We start from the raw sequence: 23,040 nt of genomic DNA on the forward strand, positions 1-23,040 counted from the left end.
TTGATGACATTTTCACCACAGATGGATATTAGGCCATGGAAGATTCCACTGAATTTCAGAGGTGATCTGGAAACTCCCCCCCCCCCCCCCCCCCCCCCCCCCCCCCCCCCCCCCCCCTCCCCTGAGTCCAGGTCAACCTTTTGGAAGATGTCAAAAATCTCTGATTGCTCTTGTATTTACGCATTTATGAGCCCTTGTCCTGCAATACCCGGCGTTCCACCAGGGGACGCAGTCGCCGACAACAGCTTATGGTGAATAAAGTGGATATACGACTCCACTTTACTCGCAGCAAAATACCTTTGTCTCAGAAGCTGTTTGTCATATTTACCGATAAATATACATTTACACAGTACAATGAATAGTTTACTTTGCTGGTAACCAACCTATAATTAACTAAAAGATGAAATTGTCATACTTCATATTTCAGAGAGTTGTGCTTTATGAATGTATGTAATATTTTACAAACTTTTCGCTAAAACTATTCAGCCTAATTGCACGAAATGTTCAGGGATGATTTGTCTTTAACCAAGGATGCTTCCATTAAATTTTGAGAGTGATTGGGTCAGAGGTCAAGGTCTAGGTCACGGAAAAGGTCTTTATATCTTTGAACATCAAGGAGATTTTTGGGTGAATTGTAATGCCAAAAACGCAAGTAATATAAAATGTTTTTCCATTTGTCTGACTCTGTCCAATGATATACTTATCACACATTTGTGGATCTGCAAGTTGATGTATTTTTGTCATAACATGGCCAGTTTTAATCAGATTGCTGTCAAACTAAGGCCAAAATGTCTGATATGCAACGTGATCCAGTGAAATCATTACCCTGGTGAGTGGTTGGGGGCTTGGACTTGAGAAAACCTATAACTTGACATGACTTGACTTGCCCAAGAAAGAATTATTTGGGACCTGCATATGTGACTTGGTCCCATGTCTGCTATTCGCTTCCTGTGACCCTTTGACCCTTTGCACTTGAACCAGGACTCATTATAGCAACTCTAACCTAAGCAGCTCCAGCTTGACACAGAATAATTACTATCTAGACAAGGGATGTGCAATTATTTTCCTAGACTTTCATCCATGGCGCACAATCCTGCTCCATGATAATATATTCTTACATGAAAGCCATTGTTTACATTGTTTTGCAAAATATTTGATCTGCCTCTGTCAAGTTCTTGAATTTGCCTTTGTTTTGTCTGGTGAAGGTCATTTGAATAATAATCATTGAAACCAAAGCAAGCTGTTCTCCACAAAGCACACAGCTTTCACTTTGTAAGCAATATTTTAGACGTCCACAATCTGCATCAGTCTGCCTTTTTTTTTTTTTTAAAACAATATCAGCACATTTTTGTACAATCGTTATTGTAGCCAACAAGCAACTTTGTGTGTACAGTGAAAAATAATTAAAATGGCCACTTTTTAAACCCAAGTAAAGCAGACTTGCACGATCCTGTACTATTATTCACAATTTCTCATTCATCTTGTCTGCCAGAGACAACCAAAGTGTTGCATTTGGCTCGCAGGCCATACAAAGCCCAGGTCTGATGAAGACTGAATGGTAGAATTTTAGAAAGCTAAAAAAACATAAACATTAAACATATGACGAGTCGGTCACAAAATAAGACGATTCATGAAAAAACGCAATTGGTCCTTCGAGGGGAAAATATTGGCCTTGGATCGGTTTTAATTTACAGTAGATTCACGTCCTTTGTTTTATAATCTGTGTGCAGGAAGAGCAGCTCTACACCTGGGCCTCTGTAGGCCTGCCAGTGTCTTCCCACCTGTGGGAACTCTATGGGGGGCGCCCCACAGGCAGAGCACAGCTCTTGAGATCCTCTTTGTCTCAGTCATCAGCCAAGACACCAGGAGCTCTTCACCTTCAGGTTGGTTACATCCTTCTTTCCTGGTAAATATTTCCCTGCACGTTGTCTCGGTCTGCACAGGGAGCATCATTTTTGCTTTGAAAACATGCAAATGGAAAGAGCCAAACTCCGCAGGTTGAGTATATTCAAAGTGTTTATCGTCACAAAACCCAAATAAAACACTCTCAACTACATCTTTCTGCAAGACCCATTCACTTAATGACTGATATATTCACAGAGTGCGGGAGCACTTTGATAGCTTTATCGTATCAGTAGCCTCACATTTCTCAAGATTAACCTTTTTAGGAGCATTACCATTTCAGTAGAAGTGCAGCATTTTCAGGACGTAGCTGAGTCAATATCCTGTGGATGAGGCTGTTATATTTTCTCAAATTTTGTATTTTTTAAATAAGAAATATGCCAGTGTGTAAAGTCAACAGAATGTCTTACTTAAGAGAAGTTTTTTTTTAATAAATGTAATTGATTTTGTCTTCACTCCACTATAAAGGATTAGATGAATGCACTTTGTATTTGATGCATATTTGACCTTGATTTTATATCTGAACTCACCCATGTGATGGTCATGCTGCAGGGAATATTCCAGATTTACATCTCATCCCACATAAATTGATCCGGATCAGCTTCATGCGTCAACTGCAAGTTTCTTTTTGTCCACCAGAGGTCAGACTTGCTTTGAAAGAGTTGTGCCTCTGTAACCCTCTGTGGAAGAGCTGAAAGAATTAGGAGAGCTACACTGACTGCACGTTAACGTTCAGTGATGTGACCACAACCGGGGAATGTGTTCTCGCCGACACAAACCCTCCCCATGTGAGGCCCAGCGAGACTCACTGTCTCTGGGGTCAAATCTCTCGGTATCCCCTCATCCCTGCTTTAACCAGTCTGGAGCCAAAGGCCTGACAGAGTCTAGACGTAATTTCTTGACAATTTTTAAGCTTACAGCCTCATCACTGAGTGTTTTACAGTTTGTATATAAACTGACTCATAATGCGACGTGTGAAATTTATGTTTTAACATTTAATAAACTTGATAGAGAGGTTTCTTTGCAAGAGAAAAATAGGAAAGTTCTACAGTTTAATGTGACATTTCTTTCTTTGCATGTCGACGGACAGACAGAATTCAGCAGGTTGAAGCCACAGTCATCATCAGAGGATGAAAGCGGTCTTATCCCTCAGCTGGAGAAAACCATTGATGACCTGCGGATTAAGGTTGCTGCCCTGCAAGGCCAGCAGGCCTCATTGGCAAAGAGCAGTGGGGAGAACACTGGCAATCTTGGCAATGGTCAGTACAAGGCCTCAGATACGGTAGAGAGAAGACCGGTGAAGACGAGTCAGGAGGCGTCTGTCCAGACAACACCTGTGGAGGAGAGAAGAAAGTTTGATGTGCCTTTGAACGGAGGATCAGGCAGCAAGACGCCCCCCGTTTCATCAGCCATTCCCAAACCCGCACAGACCTTCGTCTGCACCTGCCAACAGAGGCAGCAGAGCACCGTCCCGCCAGGTCCTCCTCCACCGCCGCCTCCTCCACCCCCTCTTCCAATGGCTGGCGGTATGCCACCACCTCCACCACCTCCACCAGGGTATGTCAATCCTCCACCACCACCACCACCTTTACCTGGCCTCGGACCTTGTCCACCTCCCCCGCCACCCCCACCGCCACCGGGTTTTGGAATGGCGCCACCTCCTCCACCTCCCCTGCCTGGTTTTGGGCCACCACCGCCTCCTCCTCCCCCGCCGGGTATGGGCCCTCCACCCCCGCCCCCTCCGCCCGGAATGGGACCCCCTCCTCCGCCACCACCCCCAGGCTTTGGGCCTCCACCACCACCAGGCCCCATGCCCTCCATGATGGTCCAGGAAGCTGCCGCTGCCAAGGCTGTGATTGAGCCCCCCAAGCCAATGAAGCCACTCTACTGGACACGCATACAGCTGCATGCTAAAAAGTAAGGAGATGCTGAAGAAAGTGAAGATAGATATGGATCATTTGCACAAAGGTATTCTCTGAACAGTAGAGATTTGAGAGGAAGCTTGTCCACTTAAGATAAAGATCGCCCACATGCTGTGACGGCAATAGAGATGCTAACCTTGTGGAAAATGAAAGTGATGCAGTCCAGGCATTGTGGTCAGCAGAGATTTGACTTGAACCAGGTTTTCTTTTCCTTATTAAGGCTTGGAAAACTGTAGCTGAATAAACATCTAGAAATAGACTACTTGATTTACTTGCAAGTGAGGAACTTAATACTCAATTCTAAATTAAGTTTGTTGGCTGATGGACTTGACAAGTATACGGTTCTGTAAAAGATGAGGAGTGAGTTCCCATAAACTGCAGAAGACTAACTGGAAATGTCAGAAATAACACAAATTACACAATGGACGTGTACTTCACTCTGCTTTTTCAAGCAGCGTAGGGCAAATTAAAGCTCTCCTTTTTCCACTGTAAATAATATTCCCTTCCCCTCTATCTTTAGGCAGGCTGACTCACTGGTGTGGGAGAAAATTGCAGAACCAACTGTGGATTTTCAAGAATTTGTCGAACTTTTTTCCAAAAGTGCTGTTAAAGAAAAGAAGAAGCCAATTTCAGACACAATCAGCAAATCAAAGGCCAAACAGGTAAAGTGTCCTTTGTTATCCGAGTTCCTTCGTGTTTGTCACGCTACACAATGTCCTACTTTTGTGCCGGTTTGTTTATGTATGCAAATGTGCGCCGTTTGCAAATTCCCATGCGTCACCAGATGTGGCACTATCCAGGGCTTTCCCATCCTGCCTCTCTCTCTCCGCTGATTCACCCTTTTTTTTTTTTCTTTCCATTTTCCCGTACTGTCGCTCTCCGAGTCGCTCTGAGTGACAGGAGGAACTGCTATAGCCAGACGGCTATTATGTGGTGTGAGCTCTGGCTCCCACCCGACTCCCCTGTGACCATCCAGTGGCACGCAGCCAATGTCTCGCGTGCGGTGAGGAAACCTCACTGCAGTGATGACTGCTCGGAGAAAGAGGGGGCGGGGAGGGGGAGAATGAAGAGGAAAAAAAAAGAAAAAAGGAAGGGAGCGAGAACCTTGAGAGTTGTATTTCATGATGCGGTTCCTCCCATTGTGCTTTCTGTATGACTTAGTTTAATAGTCTGACTTTTTCCCCTCCCCGGTGACCTTTAAGTTACTCCATCAATCTGCGGGTCAAAACTTTTTGATGTACAATCTGAAGCTGCCCTGTTAATGTACTACCCGCATCACAAATAATGCTCCACCAGGGACCGGGAGACACAGCAGGATCACCCAGCGGTGATTGTGAAGGTGAAATGTTGGTCCCAAGCTGAGAAAGTATTCTGGTTTTACGGGAAGTCATGAAATGAAATATCGCCCGAACGATGGTTCAGTAAAACTGACATTCTCACAAAGATAAATGGATAAAAAAATTAATAAATACTCCAAAGCAATACTTGAATGGAATCATTCATTTTTCAATGAGTGACATCTGACACATTATCACTCAACTTTTGTTTTTGTAAAAATAAATGTGTGTGATAGGAGATATTTGTAGTTCAGGTGAGGTCAGCTGAGATGTGGACACCAAAGAATCCAATTTGTCATGATTGTGAAGAAACTACAACTGATAACTGGTCCAGTGTGGTTAGAATAACATTCTTGGCCTCGATCGACTCACTGAATTTTGGAAACGGTCGCATGCAAACTCAGCCGGAACACGATTTGTTTGATCTGCAAGATGACACGGTTCAACCAGAATGAGTGTTCTCGGAATTTCCTGGTGTGACGTTAAGCTCAACGGGGCTCTTGAGTGAGTCTGCCACCACGTACCGAAGCAGCTTGTTGTGGGTATTTTGCACAAAAATTGTTAAAAGTCCAGAGACAACTCCTGGTGGATGTGGGAGGAATTTCCTCACATCCATCTCTGCACGATACCAGTGTGGCCGTTCCTCAGTAAAGCAATTGTGCCGAGGATACTCGACCCCAAAATGAAGACATAGAACTGTGACTCACCCTCGAACTTAAGTCCAATTTTAGGATTTTCAGCTGACGGAGGGACTTTCTCCAGACCTCACAATGATCGGTCACATCCGCCTGCAGTTGCAGCTTTTCCCATCTCCTTCATCTAACTGTTTTGCTGATTAAAGCAGACAATGCTCCTCCTCAGAGTGACCAATGGGGAGCAGCTTTGACGTCAGTACCTGCGCAGGTTTTTTTTTTTTTTTTTTTTTTTTTAAAAACCTTTCTGATACAGAAGTATCAAATTCAACCAGATGCTACAGTCACACAATGTTGTGCGGTAACTCGTGTGCGTGCCTACATAAAGGTTCTCATTTCATCTAAGTTTGAGAGGAGAAGTTGAGTAAAGTGTGTCTTTTCTGCATTACAATTCATCCTAATAGCTCCTTGATGTTCGGTGATATAAATTTCTCACCTTTCAATAATGATTTACATTTTATTTAACAGTGGAACATTTCTAAATCTTAATAATCTGTCCAGGATGTCCGTTATCCTGTAGAAAAATCCAAGTACTATATGCATGAGGCTGTCATTTTGAATAAAAATTGACATATTCTTTGCTGTAACACATCAATTGCTTATTGGATCCAGAAACGATCTGAAATCATAAGTGATTTTAGATTTTTGGTTTGATTATGAAACCTTTGCATGAAAGATTACAGATTTATTAGTAATACTTGTCTCAGCGGATACACGCTGTCGACGTGTTACATTGGCCGCATAAAACTTTACAATGTGATGGTTTCCAGGCCAGTTTCAAATTTATGAGAGGCCTTTTTTAAGATTACAACACAATTTCTGTGAAACATGCGCAAGCACCAGTGAAATCTGTGCGAAGATGCACCAAACCTTGTGAGAGTCTGTCCGTCTGTTGAGTTCAGACCCTCGGGTCATTGTTTGGCCAATATGAATTGCCTGCAGAAGGATGTAGCACCACACTTGAGATGTAGGTCGACTTTGATCGCAACGTTAAAGGACAAAGACATCAGGCGATGACTAGTGCTTGTGACAGGAAGAACCTCGATGTTCATTTTCTGCTTCCTTGAGAAGACGACTTGTTTCCTTCAGTTGCTTCACATGTGATTCAGAGCTGTATGGGCTTGATGAAAGTCTGTATTAGCCAATGCTGGAATGATCAATACATCAAAGGATAACCGGACAATTAATGTGTCTTGAGGGATTTGAATCAAGCCAAAACCTTGAGCAGATGGCTCCCATGAAATTGTCGAAAAAATATATTTGTAAGTTTAAAAAAACCCAACTAATTTCTAACAGCATAAGTTCAATAATTGTTGTGGTTGATGAATCCAGCTGTGTTTAATTATGATTCTACAAACACATTTCAAAGGGGTTGTTCATTCTAGATCAATGTAAAAAATGTTGAACTCTGTCTGAGGTAAATCAGATTTATTTAGAAGTTTGAATCAGGTCGACTGATTTAAAAAAAAAATAAAATTTAAAAAAATGTTCACTGCTATGAAGCATCAATCACACACGGACTTCCTCAGTCTCTGGAAGTCACTCTGTCATATCTCGATCGGCTTGTCCCCCGAAGCTGTGGTTGAGCTGGGAAAACAGACAGTCGGGGCCTGGTGATATAACTTCCTGTGTGTTTAAGAGGTCTGTGGTTTGTATGATCTGGTTTAGATGGAAGCGTTCTGTCTGGATGGCGGTAGGCTACGGGTTTCCTGTCCTGTCCCCTCACCACTTTGCAGCCCAGTGCACACTTCTGCTTACTCAGGAGAGCTGCGGTTCATAACGGCCCCCTTGGATGCAGTTTTTCATGCATAATAACAACACTGGCTCCATGTGGAGCTCCTGTCTGTTTGACGAGTGGAAGCTTCTGTTACTCCATTAACATTTGTGATTTTAAAAGCCTTATTTCCCATCGAAGAAGGTCCCTCCACTGTACGGTCACAAACTAGATTTAACCATTCATTGTGCACTCACTAACAAGCTTGAAAGTCCAGAGCCTCAACTTTAGGGACTTTTTAAAGGCACAACGTGATAGATTCATCATGTGGCATCCGTTTATAATAGAATCTGTAGGAAAAGTGTAAAACTGACCAAACAATTTTCTCGATTGGGAAAAACTTCTCTCAGGTTTTTCGGGAGAGGTTCTTAAATGTTGTAGATGCATCTCACTCTATTCAGTACTTCTGTCCTACAGTCCAACATGTAGGTTCTAACCAATCTAAAAATCTAACCATCCCTTGTTTGAGGAATATTGTGATTACTTTCCACATTTCATCAGATGTTCATTTTACATGTGATGAGGGACTTCTATAAGGTCACTTGCTCAGTAAAAGGTTCAATAAAAGCTCTTCAAGGTTCTCTTTAAGTTTATTAATTCACAATCACTGTATAACAACTGGACTAGTTTTTCTTCAACTGTACCTGTAAGTTTTTAGTCATCTGATTGGAAGATGGTGGGCTGAGCCAATTGGATGACAACCGCTTTTCCGTCACCATAATTTACCCAGACCACATCATGGTTTTTCCCACTATTTATGGGTAAACACACTTTCCTCACACAGAAGAAAATGAACAAAGTGGACAGCTGTATCTGTCTTTTGTATGTAAAAGACAATGTTATGTCTGTGACCAAATGTGGAGCAGTAACGTTGCTGGGTTTTTTTGGGGTCTAAAATAGCCCTGCTGACCATACTTTCTTGTGTCATCATCCCTTAGGTGGCGAAGCTCTTGAACAACAAGCGTTCACAGGCTGTGGGTATCCTGATGTCCAGTATTCACCTCGACATGAAGGACATTCATCATGGTAAGTCGCATCATGTCATCCTGATTTATTTGCCAAGGTGGAAGAAGCCATGCCATTTTGCATTGTACAAGTGTTCTCTTGAGAGAGCTCATGTTACTACTTTTAATTTGTATTCTACACGCTGGATGCACTTAAAACTTTTTTCAAGGAATCTGCATTTGCAAATGGTTTTAAAGTTTCATATGTTAGAATAAAGGTTTTGGATGATAATTTTCTCCCATATTTTAATAGAAAATACAGTTGAGATGATTATTTACATTATATACACTGGAATACATACTAAATTGCATGTATCATCTTAAATGTAACATGATCTGTTCAAGGGACGGCAATGCCAGCAATTTGACAGTTGAGTTATACTTCTCTCATATCCCTTTGATCCAGGTTGAAATATAATTGCTTTCATATGGATTTCAGTCAATTTTAGTTCATGTTAATGGCAGTAGGCAGATACATCCCAATGACTTCAGATGACCTAACCTTTCTTGCGGTTTCAGGATGATGTTAACGTTTGCATTGTTGAGTGATAATCTTTCGCATCTGTTGGGTGGATTGCCAAGAAACCATACTTTACATTTGTGTTTGTTACATGATGCATTATCATGAACCAGTGTTGATTAAGCCACTAATATCTAAATTCAGTTACTCATTTCTGCTTAAAAGAAATGTCCCTGGGAAATTGAATATTGTGTTACTCTCACTTGTCATTCTTAGTTAGGCTTGTCCTGATAATGTACACATAGTGCTGACGGCTCACATCAGTGCAGCTGAGTGTGTCGGTCCGTCGCAGGAATGAATGAGAATGAGAAGCAGGAACGCCAAAACATGTAAGATATTAGTACTTAGTCTCCAGACAAGTCTTACGCAAGTAGAATAACGTTTTGTGGGTTGTATTGCAGTACTATTACTATAACGTTCATAATACTTTCAGTACTGGATCATCTGCCAATAAACAGGAGTTTAGCAAAATGGTAACATAACAGTTATTTACTAGAGATAACTGCATGGATTAATGCCACTATTAAAGATAACTAATTTTACAGCTGTTAATATGTTAGACAAATTGACGAGGCGCAGGCCTACTGAAGCTTCAGTTATTGTAACGCCATTCATCTTTTATTAATGGGATAATGTGATTAAAAAAAATAAATTTGAATTTAATGGTAGATTCTGTTTGTTACTCCACTTTTAGCAACTTTTCATAATTTTCCCCAGAGATTAAATCATTTCCCCCTGGAATTAATGAAGCATTTATATTCTATTCTGTTCTTTTATCCAATCAGTCATCAATGGATGGTTTATATTTGTGTCACTGGAGTTAAAGTTTTGTCTTTTTTTTTATTCATCTATTGCCACTATTTTATGATTTCGGTTCTTCCACTGTGATTGGTTTGAAGTGCAGTTGCTGCTGGGTATTTTTTCATTATTAATTTATGATTTTGTATTTTTAGCGTTGCATTTTTGGCACGTTTTTGAATTCGTTTCAATTAATCTGTAACACACATTGTATAAACTTCATTATTGAAGCTGTCATAACAATAACTGCTCCAAATATATTACTTGAAAGTGAATTATTCACAACACTAATACGGTAACGACTGTGGTGATTCTCCTGCTTTTCCCCCAGTGCCAAAATTAAGTTATTCACCATGTTCACTCATCATTTTGCATTTCATTAAGTGCTATAGCAAACTTCAGCAATAAAGCTCCTGTTAACTGTAGGCGTTAATATAATTTGATCTACGACCAGATCCGTTTTGTTGTATTGATTCTTGTGGAATTGTATAAATTAATCACAATATTACACATTTTTTGTATTTTTAGTAATCATTAAACACTGTTAAATTATGCACATTTAACTGTAAAATAAGAAAAAGAAAGAAAAAAAAAAAGTTGACTGCAGTTTAAATGTCATTTTAATATTTGTAATTGTCACCAGTTGTTGAATTTGGTGTAAACATATCTGCTAAACATCAGTATGATCATACTGTTGTGAACACTGTGTGCTGAATTGATGTTAAAGCACCACTTGGCCTGAACACAAAGCCTGAGAGGCTTTCATCACTGCACTACAAAGGTGTTTTACTTTTCTTTCTTTCTTTTTTTTAACGGCAGAGCACAAACGGCCATCCTTCGGTAGAGAAGATGAAAATCTTCTGTCAAAAGCATCAAAATGAGCTGAAGTGAAGCGACGTGTCAAATCCCAACCTCAGACTAATCTTGAATTGATTTCCCAGTTATTGGATTCCTTTTGTGTCGAGCGAATACAATTACAATTTGGCTGAAGTCATCGCCATTGCATCTTTACAAAGTTACCATTATCACAACTCATAATGTTGCAAAGCAACCGAATTATATATATATATATATATATTTTTTGTAGTTCCTTTGAGCCCTTCTTTTCACTCTTATTTTGCTTCCCGTCTTAACGACCGCGTCGTGTTTCTGTTCGTCTGTGTTTCTCTGATGAGTTGTCACCATCTTGTCTGAACGGCTTTGTTAAAGTGAAGTCATTCCAGAGTCGTTGATGGGAACAGACTGTCTTCCTGTTTTAGTTACTCTCTGATTGCTCCCCAGTCTTCGCTCATCCATGTGTCTAAACACTCTTCCTCATCTCTCCATCTTATTCAATCCTCCCGCTGCGCTGCGTTCATCACGGCTTTGAACCTTTATCGCGCTACACGTTGCAGCTCGATAGATTACGTCACAATGAATGTATGGCACAGACATCGGCTAAATAGAGATATATAAACAGTTAGTCCTGTTTCATCTGAAATTGTTCACTTTCCTTTCCTTGCATCCATCTCGGGCCCGAATGGGGAGCAAGTCAGGGCCACTCTCATCAGCGCTGACATTCATCTCGTGTGTTAGGACAGTTTTGCAGAAGTAATTACCACTGATTGGAAACGTTAGTATATAACAAAGAGTGAAGATTAGACAAAATATGTTGGGGGATATAATTCTCAGGAATGGTATCTAATTACCCTACAACAATAAGATTGTAGTTGTCTTACAGTCGCCTACAAAAAGAAACACTGAAGACAGTCTTTTTTTTTTTTATAGATTTTCTTTTTTCTTGCACTGTAATTAAAATGGTTCAGGCAAGAATAAATACAATCTAAATGCTTATTTTCCATCAAGACTGTCTTTAGAGGTTCAAGATGGTTGAAGAACCAAAGGTTGTTTTGTTCACCAAAGAGAAGACACATCAATCAGACGTTTTGTAATTGTCTCTTTCAATATAGTGAATTGGTTTAATTTCCTCTTGATTCCGTGACAAGGACTATCCAGGTCGTCATCGTTGGATTGGATTTCTCCGACTCGAAGGAAAACAACTGAATTAGATTGTGTCAGTTTTATGACGGCCCAGTTTCTCAGTTAGAAGCTCAACACATTTCTTTTTTTCTTCTCCTCACAGCTCCTCACAGCTGTTGTTTGTTCTCAGACTTGGCCGACACACTGCATGTTTCATAGGACACTTCCGTGCCAGTCTCAGTATTAGACGGTGGTTGCCGGCGCCATGCTGGGGTTGAATGTGGTTGTCGGAGATAGACCCGGGCAGATGGGTCTGTTTTTTTTTTTTTTTTGGTCATAAGAGCTTGTTGCTGCGATGATACGGCTTTCTCCCCTGTCTTTCAAAAACCCGTCTTCAATCAAAGCAGCCGACCCGACTCCGGTTCAGATGGTGATGAGAACCGTATGGTTGAGAGGAAAAGAGTGGGAGACACAGAAAAAGGGAGAGTCAGAGAGAGAAGTTATTTCCGTGGTGGCTTTGGAAGGCAACAGTGTGTGAGGAGGTCAGACAGTGACCGCAAGGAAGTACGAAACGAGGGGTGGGGTGGCTTTACTCTTGTGGCACTCAAGTGAAGACCTTAAAAAGAGGATTACATAAAAAGAGAGAAAGCTATGACCGAACATGACATGAGTCTGGATGGTGCATCAGTCACCACTATTGTTACTGTTTTGATCGTCCTTATTGGTGTTTTTGATGTTTGCACCATGAAAAGCTCACAAAAACTCACATTCACCATCCGAGCAAAGTCAGAAATTCCCTCATCCCCTTCGCCACGTGCTTCTCTGCCCGTACCGTAACACCAAGTCAACAGATCAAAACAATGTGAGCAATTTGGACACCCGCAGCACAATGAAATATATGTATAGGTGTGGAGTGCTCCGCTGGATGATTGTGCACACAGCAACACCTCAGCCTCAACACCGCAGACCCCCGGGCTCTGTTTGTCTTTAAACATTTACTTTCAAAGGATTAATGCTCGCGGGCGCCAGGTCCTTGCGCCGAGACAAAAAGGCGACACCAGGAATTCAAACACAGGAGTTCAAACACAGATCTTTGTACCTTTGACAGATTTCTAAGACCTCCATATTTATGTTTTAGTTTGTGGCCCCTTGCATGCTGTCGTGATGAGAGCTGATAAAAATGTAACTCGCAGCATACGGCCCGTGACGCTCCTGTGGGAGAATTTCGACCTTGTTTCATGCCATCTGCATGGTGTCGCTTCACTGTTTGTTGCTTTGGCCGCGTATACAGGTTTCGAACGTCGGGATCTGTTTGTGCTGGTTTGATTTCTGACTTGAAGGTAAAGGGATGTCATGACAACCCTTAGTGTGAAGATCAACATTAACCATGTCACCCTCTGCTCCCATCCACAGCCGTCCTAAATATGGACAACATTGTTGTTGATCTGGAGACTCTGCAAGCCCTTTATGAAAATGTGAGTATAATAACATGCCACAGCGGAACTGAAGCTGTGTCTTTATGGTTTCAGCAGTAACATAATCACTTTTTTCAACGTTATCTTTGGACATTTTGTACTCAAATTATCAATTTTCACATGGACAGTGGTTTCAGTAAAGTCAATAGACCACCTAACAGACAATATCCTGACCAGAAATACACTTCAGAATATTCCTGCCAGAACAGTATCGCATAAATACACACAGCCTTGAGCAAAAAACTCGGTGTCATTATACAAAGTCACACCACCGGCAGCTCGGGCCGTCCTGACTGCAAAAATCAGTCTGGGAAAATTTTTTATTTTTTTTTTCCTCTGCTCTGTGGTTTGCTGTAAAAGTATGATTCTGGAACGGTTTGCTTGTGACAAATAATGATTTATGGTTACATATTCCATGCCAATTTCATGCCAAATATAAATAAGGGGCAATCATTTTATTATGAAATGAAAAAGGAAAGACTCAAAAAGCACCAATATGAACAAGATGACAGAGAAAGTAGTCCTCATTGTTATTGTATTTGGCACCTGGCTAAGGGTAAGACCGCAAAACACTAAATGCCATCCATCAACAGATACCTTTCCACGATTATTGAAAGCTGCGCCCTTGTAAACAGTGTAAGTGGGGAAAAACACACTTCGTGATTACACGAGTTTGTCGAGGATATAAAGCAACGTTTGCACTGTCAGTCAGAGATACCACTGTGAACATATTTTTCTATGAGGAGTTCTTATTCCATGTTTACTTGAAAGGGTGAACTAAGGAAGTGTGCATTAGATACTAAAACAAACAGACGAGCCACAAACCGTACTGGTATGTGTGCTTTTTGGCTCCACAGTCAGTCATGTCTGTCTGCTGGCCTGGAAGGGGACCAATGCTTTTACGTAGTAAACATGTTTTCTACACACCAGAGCTGCTTGACTCAACCTTTGTCATGCCCTTCTGAAGAGGAAATGATAGTTGAGAAACTCCAGTATTTGTGTCGCACAGTTTTCTTCAAAGTGCTGGTGTGGTTTTCTCAAAGGGGAGACTGTGCTGAGCTGTGCTATGTGGAACGACCGCATTGTATCGTATAATATTAGCAAAGAGCTACGGGGCTGTCATCAGTACTTTCCAATATGTCTCCATTTTGGCTATGAAGGACTCCTTCCATACAGTAAATGCATATTCATCAACTTTGACTGATAGGAAATCTCCCCCGCCTAGTGGAAGCGGTTCAGGACCCATTCGAAGTCAGGTCAGTAAATTATGGAACATGGAAATGAGTGTGTTTTCCACATTTCAACTGCGATACAGTTTTAAGATGCTGTGAAATTCCTGTGAATTGCTTTTTGGCACAACTACACAGAAGAGGCCTAGACCTTTGGCTGCCAGAGGCATATTAATAATGTTGATCATGGGAATGAGACTGTGGCTTGAGACAAGCTGTAGTTATGAACCAATGTGTCATAACTTAGGATCAAAAGTCTTCTAACCTCTCCACTCACCCCTAGACTTCAAGCCCGCTCCCTCTCCCTTTCTTTCTCCCCGTTATGGCCTAAGGCTATGTTATTGAGTCAAGGAGCCAAATTGTTTCTCTTTTGTATTGCGAGACTCCATCCTGTCTGTGGGTCTCCAGCCCCCTAAACCACAGTTGGCAGCACAGTCAGCCTGTCTTGAGGAATGCGAGGGGCTTCTAATGGTTACACCCTCGCTCAGTGCGCGAGCAGCTCGATCACACACTGCTCTCGCTCACTCTCCATTTCTCTCACCCACACAAACAAGCTCGCAAACAAACATGCTGACCCGCAGTAAATGTGCACACGCTGTACAGTTTGCGCACACAGAGACGGGAACGTGCTCAGGCAGGGACAGAGCCACTCAGTCTATGAGCTGCGGATTATGGCCACTCCTGTTCTTTGAACAATAAGCCGCTGCCATTAATGGGGTCAGAGTGATAGTGGGACACTGCTCCCCTCACTGTAATGTCACAAGCTGTAATCTGGGCCTAGACTGCTCGTCTGAAGTTCTGATTCTTTCTGGTTTGCTGTGGCTAAATGTTACAGGGGTCAGTTGAAGCTGTAAATCTTTTGAATTTATACCCTGCAAATGCTCAATTCATACCATGTTATTACTCTTTCACAGGGCAATCTTAGGAGATGCCCACACGTACTTTACTCATTCTGTACATGATGTAGTTTGTCATTTAGGGTCTTTTCTGTGGCATCTTGATGCACAAAGAATCTCATAAATGTTTTTTCATTGTAAAATTGAGTGACATAAATAGTGATTAAGCCCTGTCTGGCTCTGTTTAGCTCTGTACTAGAAACCTGGCTAATGAATACCACTTGGCTACCACTAGAATTCTGGCATCACAAATATCATCCTACTTTCTTTTGCATTTGATATTCCACATGGAACTGAATTTCTCATGCTAACAACCACTGTAACATGCCCTAGCAATTCAAAGATCACACGCTAATGCCTACTTGTCCCCAATTACACCAAACACTGCTGGGCTCTGCTGCTGCCCTTTGAAAAGGATCTGCTTTGTGTTAAATATATTTACACTTGAAAACATCTCAAGAGAAGGCGAAGGAGCGCTTGCCCTCGCCGACAGAAGGCAGCGGTGTGTAGAATACTAATCGGGCCCTCAGTGCGTTTGATGCTGGTGTTTGATCCATGCCGAGGCCAAACCCCAGAGAGAGAGATGGAGAGAAATGGAGGGAGGGACCGGGCTGCCGGGGCCCAGACTTTGGGGGTCCAGGGGCTCTGGAGGGACTGAAGACAAGTTTACATTTTCTTCCTGGGGATGGTTTCATTGTTTTGCCTGACTGCGTCAGACACATTAACATCTATTGTCTTTCCATCTTGTGAAATGAAGGGGCATTTCTGGCTTGTTTTTTTAAACCACCTTGTATAAAACTGTGGTCCAGAGCCTGGCAGCGGTATAACAGTCAGGAATGTGGTCTCGCTGAAGGAAAACTCTTCAGCATTTCTAAAAACCTACACCGTATACGCTGGCATATGTTTGAGCTTACGTACAAAATGCAATATGATGGGATTCTTTTATGCTCAAGATCATGCATGATGACATCAAGGAGCCAAACAAAAAGCTAATAAAACAAATCTAGCTCAAGTGCTTTTGGGTACGTGCAGTGAAGCATCAAGAGTTTGAATGTTGTCAAAATGTAGGTATTTGGGTTTTCTTTTCATCGTCTCATACCTTAATGGGTAGTTGATGCACCAGAAACCTCCAAGTAAAGTAGCTGGTGAACAATTGCTTGAAATGGAAATTAAAAAGTTAAATTCCATCCGTTCTTTCACCTTCTCTGCTCTCTTCGAACATCTTTGTCCAAAAAGGCTCGAGCTGATCCCAGTTTGCAGTGGATGTAATGCAGACACCATGGAGAGGTCGGCAGTTCAGAACAGTTCCACCACGAGCAAACTCTCATGCATGCCTACGGCTAATTCAGAGACACCAATACACCCCAAACAGAAAAATCTGGGAGGAAAGCCATGCAGGGAGAACATACAAAGTTAACAGAGGAAGTCCTCCAGGCCCAGAATCGAACAGGAAACAGGCGAGAGTGCTAACCCCTATGCCCCAGTGCGGCCATTCAATTCCATTCAGTTTTATTATATATTTATATAGCACAATTGCACACACAACCGCAGCACCTAACATTCAAATAAAGAATAAAGAAAAAAAGCCAAGAGTCCCACATGAGAAAGCGTAGGCGACAGTGGAGAAGAAAACGTCCCTTTTAACAAGAAGAAGCCTCCAGCAGAACCAGGCTCAGAAGTGGCGACCATCTGGATCGTAAGGAGAGAGAAGAATGGAACCGAGAACAACAAACAAGTGAACAACAGACCACAAAATAATTAAGTTATTTCTTTTATTATCCTCACAGGCCACTTGTTACAAGTACTCACGCTTCGCTCACGGAAGAATATCATAACTTTTGGTATTTCTGTTGAATAAAGATGCGATTCCAGTGTTAAATTTGTTAAGTTCATCTGTTTCCGCAGGATCAAATGTTTTCTTGTTAAAACAAAAAACAAAAAAAGCCAACGATTTCCACTTATTTCTTTTGCATGACTGAATGTATTTACTGCTTGAGTCTACTTGGTGTGACACAGAGCTCGCTTCTTGTTTTGTTTCCATGGATGTGTTGTGGTTTGATTTCACATCTAATAAGCACATTTATTTATATCACAGTTTACTGGATGCAATAATAAAATGTTTTGGAAACGGTCTTCTTCTAGGTCACACCAATATCTAAAAATTGTGCACATATGGGAATGCTCCATCTACTGGCAATATATAACCTTATGTATGAGAAACGTTCCGTTTTTATCAAACTAAACGCAAATTGAATTTATGTAGGTTTCTGATTTGAGTGACACGGCTCATCGTAGCCCCATTCGTACTGTCTTGTACCATGATATAACTGCTTATGTGGGTTTCAGCTTTCTATGTGCAACGCGTCTTCGCATCTGCATTTTCATTTTGCAGAGAGCTCAAAGTGATGAGATGGAAAGCATCAAAAAGCACATTAAATCGACCAAAGACAACGAGGATGCCAAACCACTGGACAAGCCAGAACAGTAAGAGCCAGCGGCTCCCTCCACAATCTTCTAACTTCATCTCATCGCTTGTCATTGCAGTGGTGACTGTTCTTTCTCGTCCCTCACCAGATTCCTCCTCCAGTTATCGCAAATCCCCAACTTCTCTGAACGGGTGTTCTGCATCCTGTTTCAGTCGACCTTCCATGAATGTATCACCTCCATCCTCCGGAAAATAGAAATCCTCCAGAAAGTCTGCAAGGTGACCCTTCCCTTCTGTCATGTATTACATTTTATTTTCCGTCACTCCGACGAACCTTCGTATCTTCATCGCATGTTTTATGTGTGTGTTGTGTATGTTTGTACTTTAGACTCTCCAGAGTAGTAAGTGCGTATTGCAGGTGCTTGGCTTGGTCCTGGCTTTTGGCAACTTCATGAACGGAGGTAATCGCTCTCGAGGGCAAGCAGACGGCTTCACCTTGGACATTCTGCCAAAACTGAAAGACGTTAAAAGCAGCGTGAGTGTGTGTGTGTGTGTGTGTGCCACAGGAGCTTAAGCAAACATCAACCGGTTTTACAAGAGCAGATGTGTTATTTACAAGCATCCTGGAAATACTGCACTAGAAATGTAAAACAAATAAATAAATATATATATCCATCATAGTTAAACATTAGACAACTGGCGGGCCAGTGTGTGTGATTTATGAGCATTCGTTTTGTGATTTGGATTCCCCAATATGATTTGATCAAGTAAACTGTGACTCAGTGTTTATTTGGATTCTAATTTTGAAATTATTCCATTTATGGGGAAGTTTCTGTTAAAAAAACCCAAAAAAACAGCCTAACTGGAGCCAAATATGAGGATCTTAGCTGTGCAGACTTAGAGGGGAGACCATTGTGTTTACTGTTCTGATTCAATATCACGACGGGCTCCGTGTGCCCTTGGCACTGCCATATAAGGCCACAGTGGTTTGTGTTTTTTTGTGGTGGCTGATGGAGTAAGGTATCCATAAAGACCATCAAACTTTCCACCAACCGTTGAGTTATGACGGCCAGACCAGCACGGTTGTGTTTCTTTGTATTACTCTCCCAGTGTCATGATTTATTCCCAAACTTCTAAGGCTGCTGTCTCTATTCTTGTTTGGCCCGCACAAATTAAAACGTCCTGCTCGAAAATGATTAAATTAATAAATAAAAGGATTTCAGTTTATTTATTTGGATCTTTTTCCTCCTTTCAGGATAACTCCCAGAGTCTCTTGTCCTACATTGTTGCTTACTATCTAAGGCACTTTGATGAGGTATGTTTTGGTTCCTGTTTATTTGAATCACTTTTCTGTTTTACTCTGATTTGCTTAGAAATCCTTCCAGAGCTCTCTTTTCATCTCCTCTCTTGCCAGAGGATACCATGGCTTATCCTTTATCAAATTATTTATTTTTCCTTTCCTCATTTGCCGCAGAAACAAATCTCTCTCTCTCTCTCTCTCTCGCTCCTTCTCTGGCTCTCTCTTATAATTCTCTTTCTGTCTTTCACTCTTCATCTCCCACTCTCACTCTGCCTTGGTCTGGCTTCATTCAAACTTGCAGTCTGTTCATTGGCACGGCATTCAAAGGAGCGCTAGTGTAAATAATTAGGTTCTCCAGATGAGATGAACTCAGGAGTACTGCTTGCCAAAATCAACCTGCATGACATGACTGGAGCGCTCATAATGGCTGTGTAGTAACCATGATGGAGTGAATTGACATGTAGTGTCTTAATACTCATTATCTGCTGTAGCTTACATTCGTATCTTCTCTGAGATGTTTGGACTGCTGATATGTACATGTAGCCTATTCTGTACACTGTAGAAAGGCCCCTTTCCTATGTGAGGAAAATTGACTTTGACATTGGCATATGGGTGTCTGTGCGTGATATACGTTTTTGCATGCATGTGTGATATTCTTTACCAGGACGCTGGCAGGGAGACGTGCGTCTACCCTCTGCCTGAGCCCCAGGACCTTTTCCAGGCCTCTCAGATGAAGTTTGACGACTTTCAAAGAGATCTCCGCAAGTTGAGGAAAGACCTTAACGGTATGGTCGTCAACTCAAATTCAAGCCTTCCCTTCTTTTCAAAGTTATGGATACTGCACGTCAAAAAGAAGTATTCAAACCTACATGGTTGTGAACTTGTTTGTCTCAAAACAAGCATTTTTTTTTCATACCGCGGCCAAATTGCTGTGCACTGTTGTTTATGTGACCATATAAAATGTTTTTAATTCATGCACACAGTATCCTCGAGTACAATGGAAAATAATTTCCCCAACCTGACCAGCTATGGTCATGTGCGGATTGTAGAGGCGGGTCAACAGAGAGATAGCATCTGTTTGTCGTACAGACGAGCTAACTGGAAGCAGATGTGACTTGTCAGATGTAGACTCCTGTTGGACCTGGCGTGCCTTTATTGTCCTCGTGAAACAGAGATCAAAATATGGATGAGGAAAAGGTCAGAACTTCCACTACCTGCGTACATTATCGAGGTTCATCAGCTGAACTGGGAGAGTCTCTCCTCGAGCTCTGAATCAACTCGTTGACCTGCGAGTCCAACAGAAAACAACAAGACGGCTCCAGAGTGGGTTTCAGAGTGTATCCGCATGTCTTGGTGGATGTTGTGCGTCATCACTTTACCCACAGGGGTCCTAAATACTGTATGATTCATTCATGGACTGATTTTATTTAATGGCAATTCTTTTTTACTGTAATTCCTTCATTAGTCATTTGCTCCGTTTCTGAACTGATACGCATGATTAATATATTCCATAACTTTACTAGCCAGTCATAGAAAATGATATATTTGCTACTATTGCAGGTTATTTGTTACGAGCATATTATCACTTGACAAGGTGTTTTATTATTAGTGTCGGCAGTCGACATTCAACATGAATTAGTTTTTTTTTTTTTTACAATTTCCGTAATTTGAGGAGTTTTTGCAGCCTTGAAATTTCAAGATGTTAAAACCAGTTTCTCGCATTGTGAGTAATTTTTCATGTGGTGACCTTGTGCTACGTTCTTCTAATTAACAAATACTTAACACATACTGAACATTAGTATGGCTTATGGAGAAAACTGCAAGAATGAACATCCTGGGATTCTGTGTATGAAGGCTGCAGGAGAAAAGTATGGAAAAATGGATTCCGCTCGACAGCGCAGACTGATTGGTTGAGTGAAAAGTGTCCTAATGAATTCGGCAGTTAGGAAATACTCACTTTCATTGCTGTCTCATGTCACTCAGCACTCTGCCTCTGAACACTTTCCAAGGACTGAAGGGCCTACAAGTGGTAAAAAATGACTGTGTATTTTTGAGCAAACATATGTAGGGTGGGGGAAACACGCGTGAGTGTGCATGTGTTTGTGTCCTTTCAGCCTGATGGACAATTCCCCAAACCTGGTCTGTTCTCTATCATGTTTTATGTATCTTTGCTGCTAAACCAATCAAGCGCCTGAACCGTGTTGCCAAATATTGTTTTTCCTCTGCCATAATGATTCTTTAGGCTGTTCATTATTTGCAATTCATAAAGATGGAGTTGCTCGCAAGGGAAGCGGACTTTCAACCCCAGTGGCAGTGGCACATGCTGACCGTACATAAATACATCATCACATGCTATACCTGCAGACCTCTTCATTACCTCGCGGAGCCAGCTGAGCGCTCTAACAGACATGGACTTCGATGACAGTTCCCGGTGGGGGGTTCCGATAGGTAGGCGGCGTAGAAATGGCCTTGGCTGGCCCGAAGGACATCAGCAAGTATTGCCGTGGAGAGGGAACTTGCTGTGTAGCTCTTTAGTTAGGGGAACCATATGGTCTATGAATTACCACTTGCCCAGTCCCAACGTCCCTGTTCCTGTAAGTGTTTCGTGGCCTCTCCACCTCTACGGCCTTGAGCTGTTCGTGTGTGTGTTGAGCTTGCAGATAGAGCGTGATGATAAGTTCCTCCAGGGATCGATGCCTGGGCCTTACTGGTTCCTGTGGGTGTCTTATTAGTCATTGTGTCTTTGTTGACACCTAGTCGGCAGAAATCCATCAAAGCAAAGTGCTCGGGTGAAGTGCATTGTTGAGTTTGTAATTATAGCTGAAGGGCTGCAGAAGACATCAATGCTCTGGAAGAGTATTTTACCCGCTCTGATCATGGTCATCTCATTGTCGTTTTAGCCTGCTCAGCTGAAACAGAGAAAGTATGCAAGCTGTCGTCTGAAGAGACCCTGCAGCCCTTCAAGGACAAGATGGATGAGTTTCTCAATCAAGGTAAGTCTTCTTTAAGTGACTGACCAAAGTTTCACTCGGAAGTGTATTCATTTGGTGTTTTCTTTCTTTTGAACTATTTCCAATAAAGACGACAATGAAACACATTGTCCATGTTGTTAAAACCTGGTTAATGGTCTCCGAATATGTGACATCACATCAATGCATTGGGTGACCTGTTCCTTCAATATTTTGAGCGCTTTCTGCAAAGTGCATTTGGAGGACTGTACACCCTGTTCTTTTGCTATAAATGGTCCAATCTAATGCCTAATAAACTCAACGAATAGTCCTGTACAACAGATGTTTGCGTAAACCTCAAGTTTCCAGTGTTTTAAAGAAATTATTGTGCCCCTTTTAATGCAAGCGTACGCTTGCAACTTGTTTAAAGATTGATGTGTTCAGCTGGAACGTATAATGGCTCGATGCGGAGACGCATAGGAAAAGTAAAATCTGATATAGTCGGCTCCGGTCGCTATGTTAGGATGAAACTAGAGGTGGTTGTTCTGTTCAAACAAAGAGTTAAAAACTTAAGAGGGATATAATTTATCTTCAGTTTCAGAAAGTACTCCATGCTGATATATCCTTGGCATATCTAACCTGAAAAACCTTCTGTGCTGTGAGATCATGTGAAGCGGCTCATCAGTCAAATCGATGGAAGTTTCGTATGCCGGCACTCTGATTCAGATCTGTTTCATGCTGTTTTCAAGTTGATATACACAAGTTCACTCAGCGTTGTTTCCATAGGGACCTCTGTTTATTCCAGCCTGTATTGAATAACTTACTGCTATTGTTTCAAGTCTGACGACCTGTTTTGATG

The 23,040-nt window shown here is 41.8% G+C and overlaps 1 protein-coding gene across 1 annotated transcript in view; it reads left to right on the forward strand.

Annotated features, from left to right (window-relative positions):
• fmn2a (formin 2a) overlaps positions 1-23,040 on the forward strand; it is a gene marked incomplete at its 5' end in the record, with an annotated part of 39,870 nt that overhangs the window by 7,389 nt on the left and 9,441 nt on the right. The window contains 11 exons of the mRNA XM_080481426.1: positions 1,731-1,883; positions 2,993-3,819; positions 4,345-4,486; positions 8,566-8,653; positions 13,322-13,383; positions 17,901-17,992; positions 18,083-18,212; positions 18,322-18,468; positions 19,189-19,248; positions 19,898-20,018; positions 22,134-22,226. Of these exons, the coding sequence (XP_080337552.1) occupies positions 1,731-1,883; positions 2,993-3,819; positions 4,345-4,486; positions 8,566-8,653; positions 13,322-13,383; positions 17,901-17,992; positions 18,083-18,212; positions 18,322-18,468; positions 19,189-19,248; positions 19,898-20,018; positions 22,134-22,226 (1,915 nt within the window). The remainder of the gene's footprint in view (positions 1-1,730; positions 1,884-2,992; positions 3,820-4,344; positions 4,487-8,565; positions 8,654-13,321; positions 13,384-17,900; positions 17,993-18,082; positions 18,213-18,321; positions 18,469-19,188; positions 19,249-19,897; positions 20,019-22,133; positions 22,227-23,040) is intronic.

The sequence above is a fragment of the Lipophrys pholis genome (genome assembly GCF_963383615.2).
Source record: "Lipophrys pholis genome assembly, chromosome: 15".
NCBI lineage: Eukaryota > Metazoa > Chordata > Actinopteri > Blenniiformes > Blenniidae > Lipophrys > Lipophrys pholis.